This window comes from Galeopterus variegatus, unplaced genomic scaffold, assembly GCF_000696425.1.
Source record: "Galeopterus variegatus unplaced genomic scaffold, G_variegatus-3.0.2 Scaffold10836, whole genome shotgun sequence".
In the NCBI taxonomy this organism is placed as follows: domain Eukaryota; kingdom Metazoa; phylum Chordata; class Mammalia; order Dermoptera; family Cynocephalidae; genus Galeopterus; species Galeopterus variegatus.
Window position 1 is genome coordinate 5561 of NW_007736947.1, and position 14340 is coordinate 19900.

General features: G+C 39.3%; 1 protein-coding gene across 1 annotated transcript in view; it reads left to right on the forward strand.

Annotated features, from left to right (window-relative positions):
* Positions 1-10787: 10787 nt before the first annotated feature.
* Positions 10788-14340, forward strand: part of LOC103610261 (PI-PLC X domain-containing protein 2-like) — a gene marked incomplete at its 5' end in the record, with an annotated part of 13295 nt that continues 9742 nt past the window's right edge. Inside the window, one exon of the mRNA XM_008594464.1 lies at positions 10788-11270. Within this exon, the coding sequence (XP_008592686.1) occupies positions 10788-11270 (483 nt within the window). The remainder of the gene's footprint in view (positions 11271-14340) is intronic.

Sequence of the window (14340 nt, forward strand, 5' to 3'; positions counted from 1 at the left end):
CAATTTTAACTGTACTCATCTTTCAATAGTTCCTTTACCTGATAATGGTCAGCTCCTCTCCTATTTAGCAGTTAGAAAATTTCACAATTTCTCATCAAGGCCTATTGCTTTGCCTCCCATGGATTTGTCACCCCTCTTTCCCCTGGGTGACAGAGCCACCAAAGATTACTCAAAGCCCATCTCTTCTGAGCAATGAGAAGCCCTGGAAAGGGGTTAATCTCCCAGAACCCTCAAGATAGAGGCATTCCTTCCATTTGGGAAATTAACCATGAATTGGGGTTCTCTTCCCGCATTGATTCTCCAGACCAGGAAGCTACAGGAAGAGAACATAGGTGGGGTTTTTGCTAAGTATAGTTGAACAAGTTTAACAATAGAAGCTGGTAACATTCAGTAAGACATGCAAGGTGACATTCCATAATGCAATTTGCAACAAAGGCTTGATTTTAGCAAACATTCTCTTCTTACAGCAATTTCCCAGTATCTTTACACATCAATCAGTAACCTGTCTGTCTTTGAGCCAGTAATCTTGCTGTGTTACAATTCTTTATCTTACAACAGAGACTAAAGCCTGGGGAAAACTTCCTGTCCTTTGTAAGGTCAATATTTGAAACTGCAAGGCTTTTGAAAACCAGGCCCTGTCAAGAACATTTGCTTTATGCATACTCCACAAATCTTTAGTCAACAAATGAAAATATATTACCTGCTTCATACTTGAATGTCTCCTCCTCGTGTGGATTAACTGAACAATACATTTTCTGGCTGTTGTACGTACTTCAGTAGTATTTGGGAAACACTCTATTCATGATATTTTTCTGATTTCATACTTTTGTGCCTTTATAAATCGTTTTTCTCCTTAGAAGGCCCTCCAAACCTATATATTTTGCTTAATGATGCTTATATTGCTAGCCCTTGCAATACGGTTTTAATTCCAGTATGATAAGAAAAAAAAATTGTTCATAAAGGGTTCTTTCTTAAGGGGTCCATCTCAATCAGAGAGAAGCCTCCTTTTATACTTTTCCACTTCTCCTCCCCTTTGTATGGCATCGCTCTGCTCCCCAGCTAGATCTGCCCCTGACTGGGCGCTCTGTTCCAGATGCTAGGTGAGATGAAGCCAGGAAGGTCCCACAGCAGAGCCCCTGGTGGGATGGGGCCTCAAAACAGCGTTGGGCCTCTGGGATCTCCTCTTTCTTCCCCTTTGATTCTCAGCCTCCTCAGCCTTTGCTTCTAACCACTCAACCTCTCTCCCCTTTTTTGGCAGAGCAATTGAGGTCTTTCCAAGCTTCTGCTACCTCCAAACCTGCATACCCCCACCCACTGCTTAAAACTGCTTCAAGTATGTCAAAAGCCATTAATGCCAGAGATGAATATTTTAGTTGTGCTTAGCAAACAGAGATGCAACAGTTGCCAGGACTCACTCTGCTTAGAGGAGAGTAAGAATTAAAAATGACTTGTTTTTTCTTATCACGTGTTCATGTTCAAGGTAGAGTTTACTATATGCATTGGAGAGAGCTTTTTTTTTTTAATATCTTGCCCATTTTGTAAGGAGTCACCAGTGAAACCGCATCAACTGGCACCACATTTGCAGTGTATCCCAGCAATGCTTTAATGTCCCTAGTAGACTGGTCCCTTGGGTCTCTGCTCTGCTGGCGTGCCCCTCGACGTGGCTGTACCTGGAAGCCCGCAGTCCTGACAGAGCTGACTGCTGTCATGAGTCGGGAAGATGCTGAAAAGGGGAGTGAGCTGGTGATGGCCTCCAAGGGAAGTCAGAGCTACACAGTAGGGGATCTGAGACCACAGTAGGGACCAGAGAAGTGTCCCTGTATATTCCTTGTCACTGGTTGAGTCTGAGAGGAAATGAGCAGTTTCTAAATGGCTCTTCTGGAAACTTGGCCTTGCTGATAAGCTCCATGTGCATATTGAGACATAAGTTTTTAGTCATTTTTAAAATTAAGTGGTGGTCTTTCCAAACCTTAGCAAAATATCCAGAATTTTTAATGAAATGATCTTGAGTGGGAATGTTTTGACTGCCTTCATTTTAGAAGGTTTTAAATTTTTTTTTAATTTCTTAAAAATCACAGGTCATTAAAATGCAAGCACTGTTTCTGAGATAACGTGTTGGGAGGCCTAAATCTTAATTTCTTAGCTAATTTTCTAAAAAATATTGTTGAGAGATTTCTTAATAGAAACTCTTTAAAGACAGAGTCTTCTAGGCTTTATGTAAATCAAAGCTTAAAATCCTGTTGTCTCAGAAAAAATCCAGTGCTTTAAAATTGCTTAACCAGTCACCAGGGCATCATCTCTGAAATTCAAAGATGGACTGACAGTATGAGGAGGAGCTACTATTTGTCTAGGCCTCTCAGTTTGATCCCAGTTCCACTTGGGGTTTATTCTCTCTTCTTTTCCTCTATAAGAGATGAGAGCAAATTACTCTTTCTTTGGCTTAAATGCCGTTTCTTTTCTGTCTGTCATCATAAGCATGATACTGCTCTCTGCTTTCAGTTGCACTGTCTTCTGACCTAGGTGAGCATTTAATGCTATCCAGACACCCTCTGGTAGCTAGCATCATATGAACAACTTTATTAAGATAAAGTGTGAGTAGGTTTTTGGTCTTTTGTGTTTGGGCACCTTTAAAATCCTTTTGTTGTTGTTGTTGTTTTTGGACAGGGAATGGTCTTTGATCTTCTTAATTTGTCCAGAACATTTTGGGGGGGGGGTATTTTATATTAATTTAAAAAGATAAATTTGACATTCAATGCAATTTTATGCAGCATCAGCTCCAGAGGGTAACTGAGAAGATGGCTGCATGGTTTGTTTTTTTTTGCAAACTGCCTGCATTTCTCTGGCCTCAATTGACAGAGTAGAGGTTAATTGGGGGAGGAATATTCAAACTACAAATTATATGACCTGAAATTTAGACTGAGATAAAATAGACAAGCCATAATTGAACACTCTGACTATTCCTAATAGAAAATACATACACATTCAGTAAATGTTTTCAGCCCAAGCTTGCAATGGCTCAGACCATCTTAGTTTTGATAGAACTAGTGGGATGAACTCCTGATAAAAATTTGGAGTTTAGATGACTCTTTCAAAGATTAACTCAAAATAATATTTATCTTTAAAATAATTTTTGAAGAATTATTATTAATATCTATTAGGAACTCTCTACTAATATTAGTAAAAATATTTCAGTGAATTAGTAGACTTTTTTCAATTTGTTAAACATACTTTTCCAAATAAATGAAAGGTGGTTTTATTTTTCCCCCTGAATAAGAAGAGAGTTTTTTCTGGATTTCATTTCAGATGGGCCAGTTTTAGTGTCAACATATACACAGAGATGTGCACATAAATACTTTGGTAACTGAGAGGACATTAGTTCTCTAGGACATTAGTAATTCACTAGAGGACACCTCTACAGATATCCCTTACTATCCGAACTCTTGTTATCTAAACATTTGCTGTAACAACTTATAAGATTTGTTTTTCCTGGAATACCCTATCTGAATCAAAAATCCCATTAGAGTGAATTCACACGCATGAACTAGCAAAACCATTTAAGCTGCACGTACATCCAGGCGAGAGGATAGCTCAGCCACTCTCCAAATAGGCTCAAGTGTGTGCATTAGTGCTCTCAACTTAACACATTATTGAGTGAAAATGTCTTCCTCAAGAAGCGAACAGCCTGTCAGTAAAATGGGCAAACTCAAGAAGCCTAAAAAGCCCTTAGATGCAAAGAAAAATGGGAGGTGATGAAACATGTTGAGAGAGGCGCGCTGACAAACACGGCCATGCTCATGTGCCTAAGAATTACGTGTTCTTATTTTCAATGTGTTGGAAGATACAGGAAATGTAAATGTTAAAATATTTTAGGGAGAGATTCTTTGTGGATGGTTATATAGATGTTCGAGTGTTTTACTGATATTTGCTGAAACTGATAGGGGTTTTTTGATAGGTTGGGAAGCCAATATTGTTTTTTCTATTTCAAATAACGAATAATATAGGGTTTCATGTTCCAAAAATCTGCTATCCAACATGTTTTTATCATCAGATTGGACTTGTTTTTCTATATTTGTTTTTCTGTAGAAATCACTTGAGGACGTCTAAATCTATGGTGTTAAATAAAAAGTTCAAGAACATTCTTGGGACTTTCTCTCCTGCACTCTCAAATTGTGTAGTCACTGTATTTATTTATTCCCAAGTATTGACATAGGAGAAGACTAAAGATAATTTTTCATTTTAGTTTTAGTGCCAATTTAAACTTCAACTGTATAATACTGTGATCTGAATGTTCTCCTTTTGATGTTGATTTCGGGTATAACCTAAAATAAATTACTTACACTAAAGACTTCATTTTTTTCAGCTCTAAATGTTAACTGCCATGGCAGATCCCTAAATATAAATATCTACTGTTGTTTCTCAGCATTACTTAAAAACCAAAATTATTTATTTCTCAGATAGTATCGCTCAAGTAGAAGATGACACAAGTTCTTTAATAATAAGTAATAATATATTTAAGCTCATTCTGAGGGCCAGGGACTCTTCTATGTGCTTACCTGAGTTAACTTATTTAGGCTTCACAACAAACCAGTGAAGTTGGTACTGATGTTATCCCCATTTTGCAGATGAGGAAACCGAGGCACCACATTTCAGTTACATAGCTAGTAAGCAGTAGAGCCAGCATTATGAACTCAGGCACCCTGGCACCAGATCCTGTGCTCTTAACTATTATGGAAACTCTCCATTTAGCTTATTCTGAGCTGTGGTAATTCACAAAGTTAGGTCTCAGGACTCACCATTTGTAAATTTCTTCTTCCTAAACTGGCATCTTGTAAACTGAAAGCCTGGGTCCTTTGGAGCTTTAGTAGGCAGGAACATGACGTGTTGGTCCTAGAGACAAGTGTGAATACTTAAAAGATAACTGAAAAGAGGGACTTGAATAGTTCCCAGCCCATTAGTATTCTGGGGTCAGGGAATGGGAACAGAACCCTCCGGTAGTGGGTCACCTTATAGATGGGTTCCAGTGGGAAACAGTTGCTGGAGGCATTGAGAGATATGACAGTGGAGGATAAAATGAGGCACAGGCTCAGATGCACAGCCCTGACAAGCCAGGAAGCTCAGTCTAGCACGGTCTTTTCCAGCCTATTGTTCATTGTCGCCCCCTAAGGAGTCTTTTTAGATATTTCCATCCTGATCGCCTCCCACCATGAGTTTAATACCACTGATATTTGTATATCTGTTTATGTACTGTATGTATGAGTATATCTGCGCCTTATACATAAAAGAGTAAGATTTTTTTCACTTTCCAAGAACCAATTTTTGCCCCCTTGGGGGCACCATCCCCAGGTGCACTGAGTGGGAAGGGTAGTAGGCCACTCTGGAGAGCTGAAATCCTTTAAAGTTAGAAGGGCTCACCAAAGGCAGGGGAGTATCCAAGGGAGATGAGGACAAGAGATTTTCTTAAATATGTGAGGTCAGTTCTTTGGCATGAGGTCACCATCCCCACCAGAAATGTGATAAAGAAGTTTCTCTCTTTCCTAGTCTGCTTTACTTAACTCTTGTCTCAGTCTTCCCTCCGAAGCTATAAGTATGGTCACCATGTTATCTGAAATGCCATTGTGTTGTAATGAAGTGTATCATTTAAGGGTGTGTGGTTTGAGTTATCTTTATTTTATTTAGAAACCAGGTTCCCAAGAAGCTTGCTTTATTTATTTATTTAGCAGCTGGCCGGGACAGAGATCAAACCCTGGACCTTGGTGTTATAAGCACCATGCTCTAACCAACTGAGCTAGCTGGACAGCCCTCCCAAGAAGTTTGCTTTATATTCTATTTAATTGAGTTCAGAAAATGGCCACTACTCCAATTTGCAAGAAATGGGTAATGAAAGTGCTTTAACTAAAAACTTCTATGTGCTCACTTGAGATCTCTAATCCCCAAATAACAAACCTCAGAAAGAATTAAGCAGCAATTTGTGTTCCAGATAAAAAGCAAACTGGTTGTCCCTGGTCCTCACAAGGCCAGTGCATTTTCTCATACCTGGCCTCTTACATTATCTAACACTGTCCAGGAGGAAATAACTATAACACTGAACAAAGATCTTGCTAAACATTTTCCCATTCAAATCTCTCTTTACAGTGACTTTATGCTGAACTCTGTAACCCAACACACATCCCAAAGGCCCTGATTAACCTTTAGTAACCTCATCTAATCACCTCCTAGAAGGTATGATAAGGAAAGTAAGGCCTCCCAGTATTTTTCTTCTCCACAAACAAGCTGTGGTTATTCAGTTGGTCCAAGGGCAGGGGGCATTCCTAGGACAAAAGGAACAGCGAAGAAAACATTTACCAAAATATGGGAAAGGCAGTTCACCAGATTATTTTTGAAGATTTGAAAGTACTAGAAGACCAACCCAAGAAGGCTATGCCTAGAAGTCAGAGAACTTGTTAGGAAAGAATAATCTTGTATTTATGGCGATATCAAGCCTTGGGACACAAAAGGATCACCTAACTCCCACCTTCCCACTGAGATTCCAATTCAGTGGGTATGGGGTGGGATGGTGGGCACTGATATGCATTCAAAATTGAGAATCACTGCTTTAGATTACTAAGTTCCTTCACAGATATTACCCAGGGTTTTGCATACATAAAGAGAGGAAAAAGAAACATTACTAGTACATGTTGATTGTTTAAGAAAGCAGGAAGAGACAAGAGTCATAATTGTGAGAAAAAAAAAAGGATTGCAGAAAACTAAGTTTCTAGAAACTGGAGGAAAACTCCTCCCTTTTCTAAGAGCTAAAATTAGTCCCAGGAGTATAGAACATTAAAGAGGGATTTGTATGTACATATTTCCTGCTATGTTGGAAACAATCTTGAGATGACAGCAAAATTCCCTGTCCAGAGAAGTCTAAAAACAGTCATCTAATTTTGATGCCAATTGTTTTCTAAAACCTTACCGGGTCTACTCTATAAACGGAAAATATTGGAGAGGAGGAAAAAAACATTGTTAGTCAAAAAATATGTTAGAAAATGTCATATTATTTCTATGTGCATTTGGGGGCTGTACACGTTTTGCAAGTATAGACAGTGTGCCTCAACAGTGATCCTAATAGCTTTCAGATAGTTATAATTAATAATTCTGCAGGTGAAGGTGACAAGTTAAAGACCTGGGATATAGCTGAAGGATGAAGTAGAGGCAGGGCTAGGGTCTCAGATTGGGGGGAAATGTGGAAGTCCAATTTCAATGAGGCAGAAGAAAATTTAACTTGTGATCAGAACATAGGAAGTTGAATTTTAAGATTATAGAAGTGGGCGATGACAAAGCTTAGGCTGTGACCAACAGAGTGGAAGCCAAGCTGTCATCTGCATGCCAGCCAATAAGATGGAGAGGAACAAGATTCAGGTACAGAAAAGAAAATCTTCCAGACACTCAGTATTTAAGATAAGGAGCTTCAGTTAATAAGCTTGTCACCGTCTGGTTTCTAATTAATAAAGAATGGGTAATAATAACAATAATAATAGTTTAGCACTTACTAGGTGTCAGCATTATACTATGCACTTTGCATACATTTCAACATTCACAACAATTTTGTAGCAATAGGTACTGTTGTACCCGTTATACAGATAAGGAAACTGAGATATAGAGTAAGCAACTTACTCGATATGGGTTATAAATGCTTAGGTGTCAGCATTATACTATGCACTTTGCATACATTTCAACATTCACAACAATTTTGTAGCAGTAGGTACTGTTGTACCCGTTATACAGATAAGGAAACTGAGATATAGAGTAAGCAACTTACTCGATATGGGTTATATGCTGTGGAGAAGGTATAGACAGACATGGGTGAGAGAATATTTCATAGAAGGTATCAGCAAAAGAAGGTGAACAGAGTCCAGGAAGAGTCCTGCCTATGTACGTGTATTGCATACCAGCAGATGCCAGGCCACATGGAGGGGCTGGGAAAGATGAGTTTGAAGTACTGGTTTGCAGCCATAGGGAAGAGAATCCTAAACCCCAGTCTCAGTGCTCAGAGTTTGAACCTGATTCAAGAGGTGGGAAGAAAGTGTCGTAATCAAAACTGTATATTAAGATGACTACCTTTTTTGTATGAGCAAATTAGAAAGAGGCTGGAGTGAAAGGACAAAGGGTAGGGGTTTTTTGGTCCTGATTGTTTGACAAGTAGTGAGTGTATCAGTGGGAAGAGTGGCAGTTGGAGGTTAAAGAAGAAACAGATTTGACATATGTTGCAAGGGACAAATGTAAAGTTTTGGTAACTGATTGGATAAAGGGTGTGGGAGTGAGGGAAGCATTTTAATAATGTCCCAGGATAAGGCAGGGCCAGCGGAATGAAAAGAAGAAAAGATGTAAAGAGAGATTGTATTCCCAGGAAATGTGCATGCTTCCCTCTTCTCTAGGATGTGCTGTGTAACATGTGTGTCCCTGTGTATTCAGAATGTTCCCTGGGGTCCCGTCACAGCCACATTTCTGCACAGTCCTCAGATATGGAGAAAAGTGTTGGAGGTTGTTAGCACGTCTCCCTCTGGAGATGCAACTGGGCTTAGCACCAGCAAGAGAACACCAGAGGGGATTGGTCTTTTCCTCCATGATTGGATAATGGCTATTCCCAGATGCCCGGGGAAGAGCTGAGTTCATTAGGTGCCTCGCACTATACTACGCACGCAATCGTGAACAGCTGGGCTGTTTGTGCAATTTAAAAAGATGAGGGAACTGGCTGTTCACAATCTATATGTAATGAATTCATAATAAATCTCTCAATGAGAAGGTATAAAAATTTCCTGTTTTTGTACAGTCAAAGCAGATCATTAGGCAAGTATCAAGTGAGTCTCATTAACAGAGATAACCAATGTGGAAAATCCAGTGAGACTTGCTCCACATTTCTCTTAATAATGGCAATTTTTTTAAACCTGAAATATGCTGGTAATTTTCTCACTTGCAAAATTCAATTTGCCTAAGATTAATAAATATGCTTTTTCTTAATACTTGAAAGAAAGTAAGCTGAGATGCCGGGTACGGTTCAAGCTTTATTAAAGAAAGAAATCTGCTGGGCTGTGCTCAAAGTAGCAGGCAGCCCAGGGCTACCCTGAAAAGGGGACAGCACCAGGTGTGGGGGTGGTAGAGCTTATATCGTGCACCAAGGGCTGGCTGATACCATCAAGGAGGGTCATTATGCTAATATGGATCGGGATGGAGAACTGCATCCTTGGGGACGCAAAAGGGGTTTCTGTTTAAGTCAGGAGGCTTCTCGTAAAGAGAAGGGAGGAGGGGAGGGGAGGAGGTGGGTGGTGCCATTTTGTACTTGGGCTCGCCTAAAGTGGTGCTGGTTATGTTGCAGATCTATTAATACTTACTGAATATCTTCCATGTTTGAGATGCTACATAAAAATATCATTTGTCACCTTTTTTCTTTTTTCCACTTTATTTCTGAAAATGTAAAATAGTAAAGCCATCACAGAATGATTTGTTTTCAAGAAAATGGAAATAATATAACATAAAACAGTAAAGTTTTATAAAATTATATATTATGTATGAAATGCCTACTTTAAAATTTAGTAAAATGGAAAATGGGTGACAATGAACTAGTATGAGTACAAGAATTTTGATTGTAATATGGGTGGTAGTGGTTAAGAAGAAGGTTAATAGTGTCAGAACAGGGGCATTTTCCTCCGATATTTTGCTTGAAAACTACTCCACTTCTGTGGAGTCCCCAGCCTCAGAGCCAGTCACAGAACTAATCAAATTAGCCTGCTGCATGCGTTGGTGGATAATAAATATAGTAATGATTGACACCGGATAGAAAACAATAACCAAATGAAAGATAATTGTTAAAGATAATTTTCACCTAAAAATAGACACTATTGAAATATTTCCTCACTAGAGTTAGAAATCTGCCTATTGTGGTCAATCGTACTTCATAACAAGATAATCTCTGTGTCTAGGAGGATACTTACCCTCTCATTCTTTAAGGCAGAGAAATGAAACTTGCATTTGGATCATTTAATAGCAGTTTTGGCTCATTAAGACATGAATTCAAAAAGAAGGATGTATAACTTACCTATGTTGAGCCCATCAAAATTTTTATCTGATCTGTCAAAAAATCATTCCTCCTGACTCAGATTTTCACAATATAAAAATAGTATATACAATTACTATTTTTATTTATTTTTGTATTTTAAAAGCATAAAAAGAGGCAAGTGGGTTTTTTTTTGTTTGTTTGTTTTATTTTGATTTTTAATTACACCTCTCTAGAATTTAAATGCCTATCCCAGCATTATTGAGACAGACACAGTGTTTTCTCACCCTTTGATTCAATGATGGTGTGAATTCAGTGGATATGCCACAATTAAACCTTCTTCTGTGAGGGACCCTGATGCGACCTCCAGTTTGTCTCTATTAGGAATATTCTTCAGCAAACATCTTTGGTTTTCCAAACATCAGTGTTCATTTCCTCAGAATAGATTTCCTCAAATGAAATTACTAGATCAAATGGTATGAATATTTTAAAGCTTCTATTTCCAAGCATATTTCTAAATAGCTTCCAAAAGGAAGTTATTTAGAAATATTAATTTACCTTACACTAGCAATATATGAGAATTACAGTATTATCCCAGGCTTAACAAGCTGCTAATAAGACTACATTATTTTTATTAGAGTTTATTTTATTCCTAGCAAGCTTGAAAATTTTTGCAACTATTCATTTAAAAAATTTTGGTGTGTTTGGTTCTTTTTCTTTTTTACCTTATCAGTTGGCAGCTCCTATCTGATCTGCTTTCCTCACTCTGTTCCACTGTATAGGCTCCCACGATTCATTCAGCTACTGGGTAGATGAAAAGTCCCCAGTAGGGCCTGACCAAACCCCAACTATCAAACGCCTCGCCAGGATCTCCTTGGTGAAGAAGCTGATGAAGAAATGGTCTGTGACTCAGAACCTGACATTCCGAGAACAGCTAGAAGCTGGGATCCGCTACTTTGACCTGCGTGTGTCTTCCAAACCAGGGGATGCTGACCAGGAGATCTACTTCATCCACGGGCTTTTTGGCATCAAGGTCCGGGATGGGCTGATGGAGATCGACTCATTTCTTACACAGCACCCACAAGAGATTGTCTTCCTGGATTTCAACCATTTCTATGCCATGGATGAGACCCATCACAAATGCCTGATTCTCCGGATTCAGGAGGCCTTTGGAAACAAGCTGTGCCCGGCATGCACTGTGGAAAGCATGACACTGCGAACCCTGTGGGAAAAGAAGTGCCAGGTAAGAGGGAATTAGAGATGAGGTTTCAAAGGCAAGAACTTAACTCTTTCTGCTTTTCCTGTATTGCCAGCTCTAAAATAGCTCCATACAGGGTTCTTAAGCTAGAAGGCATGGATTGTTTGGAATATTAAACATGTGCAAACTGGTTCCTGGGCTCTGGAATAGCTTTAAGGGCTGGGATTAACATCTGCCTAATATTTAATCCTTGTCCTAGCTACCTGTTTGACATCTAAATTGACTTTGAATGGCCTGGACAGAACCAGCGAAAGCAAAGTTGTGAAATTGGGGCAGTTGAACTTACCATTCTGTCTCTCATATGGGTCATCCCACCCTCCTAGTTCCCCTCAGGGACAGTGTGTTCCATCTTGCCTTCAACTCAATGTCAGATAATCCTTGCTGAGGTATTGACTGATAAGGAAGAGCATTAGCTGACAGAGGCATATAAAGTGATTCATCTCAGGAGTGTTAATTTGGGTCATAGAGGGAGAGAGAGTTTAGGAAGGAAGAACCTGTTGAAGGGAGTCCAGACTGGGAGAGCATTCCCCAGGCTGCTTATGTTAAGAAGAGCCTCCAAACCTAGGCCGTGAGGGACATGCTCCAGGAAAGGAATGTGGGTCTCAGATATATTACACTCTGATCCCAAAGGATGCTAATAGGAGAGAAGAGCTTCAGGAAAGGGCAGTCTCTAATTTATACTCTCTTTACAAAAAAAGAGAAAATAAAGCAAGTATGTGTTATTCAAAGTTGATCACTTGCTCAGTAAATGCATTAACCAAAACTTCTTAAAGATGCAAATATTTTTGAGCTCAAGAAGGAGCTTTTAATTGAAAATCAGTTAAAGATTATTTGCTTGCAAATATTTGTTGAATACCTAGTATGTGCCAAGCACCCTTCTAAGGACTTGGGATAAATTAGTAAATGAAACAGACAGAGATCCTTGCCCTAATGGAGCTTTTATTTGGGTAGGAAGATAGATCATAGATAATAGAGGTAATGGATTTATTACATATAATGCTAGAAAGTCATAAGAGCTATGGAAAAAGAAAAAGTCAAGTGTGGTAAGGGGGAACCAGGATTCAGTGGGTTGGAGAATTGATTGAAGTTTCCAATGGGTTGATCAGCGTAGCCTTCACTGAAAAGATGACATTTGAGGGAGTTAATCACGTGGTTATTTGGGGGCTGAGGAAGCAGCAAGTGCAGAGGCTCTGAAGCAGGAGCGGCCCTGACATCTTTGAGGAAAAGCAGGGCCGGTGGGGCAGGAGAGCAGGTGAGGACAGAGTGGCAGAGGCGGTCAGAGAGATAATGAGCCATCATGCGAGCCTTAAAGGCACTGTAAGGACTCGGGCTTTAGCTGTGCGTGAGGAGGGCTTGAGCACAAGGTGCTGTGGCTTGACAGATTTTAACGGGATCTCTCTGATTGCCATGCTAGGAAGAGACCAGCAGCAAGAGGATCAGGCAGGAGCAGGGAAACCAGTGAGGAGACTGTTAGTGGCAGTGGTCAGGTTTTGAATCTATTAAAAGGTAGAGCTAATAGGGTTCCCTAGTACATAGGATTCAGGATGTGAAAGAAAGTCAGGACGCAAGGATGATTCCCGGGCTCAGCCTGAGTAACTGGAAGTACGAAGCTGTTTAAAAGTGCTAAATGTCTTTGACTCCATAGAGGCTTAATGACTTAACTCTTAGTATCTGTTGATATATCTAAGCTATTTTTCTCACTAAAACTTTTGTAAGTGATATTTTGCCAAATATTTATCATACCTCTCCCCACTAAACCTACGTTTATATCTGTTCAAACTCGCTAGTCCAACTTGGAGAGACTTTTGACCCAGTAGAGTTTCTCTCTTACCACATTAGATAATAGTAATAACACAACAACTAACATTTATTGAACCTTTACAATGTTCTAGGTATATGGATTAACTCATTTAATCCTCCCAACAACACTGAGGTAGGTACCTTGTTATTATCCCCATTTTACAGATGAGGAAACTGAGGCATGGAGCAATTAAGCAACTTGCTCAAGGGAGCATTGTCAGTAAGTGGCAAGAACCAGGATTCAACCCCAGGCTGTCTGGCTCTGCAGAGTTCCCACTGCTTCAGATAACTCTCTGTGGGCTGTTCACAAGTCTTGGGGGTTCTCAGAACTGGTGTCATATATTATGCTAATGAAAATACCTTATTACTGAGCCCCTATAATCAGAGGATCTCAGAGTTAACAGAATGAGAGAAAGGGATGGAGATCTATAAGAAGGCTTTTGAATGCTGGGATTCAGGTAAGGTTTTATCTGATTACAGATATAATTGTATAGTTTTGTACATAGTATTCTGGATGGGTTGGCATACTGCATACTAAACTGTGTTGAAATCTGCAGGAGTAAGAGTAAGGAATACTGAGTAGTATGGACAGCGAGGATTACAGATATAATTGTATAGTTTTGTACATAGTATTCTGGATGGGTTGGCATACTGCATAATAAACTGTGTTGAAATCTGCAGGAGTAAGAGTAAGGAATACTGAGTAGTATGGACAGCGAGTTTCTAGCCAGCAGTGATGATCTAGCATAGTTTTAAGTATGGGCTAATTTAACTGTGTCATCTAACTACAAACACTCCTAAAGTTAAAAGACTGTGATGATATGTCAGAAAGAGGGAGATTGTCACCATTTTAAATCCTAAGATCCCCTTACTCCTTCCTTCCCTGCATTTTTCCCTGCCATATCTCTTCTTAAAAGCTAAACAAAGAGATCTCTAACAGTCACCGGTCATCTTCCGCCTGCTGAGGCAGTGTTATACTATAGGTGGTTAAACTTTAAGTATTCATTATGTAATGGGCTGCCTTGCAGATAACCCCATGAGTATTTTATTTCTACAATTTAATAATAATAAGAAGAAGTGCACTGTCATTCAGTCAAACTTCATTTACTCAACATGCTTACAGGTATATATTTGTACACTAGTGGCTATGGGTTTTGAGGGTACAGTGAATTAGAAAATTTAATCTACATATTGGAAGTATTTAGGATCTTAATGAGAAAGTAAAAATACATAACACTAGTGAAATACAGAACAA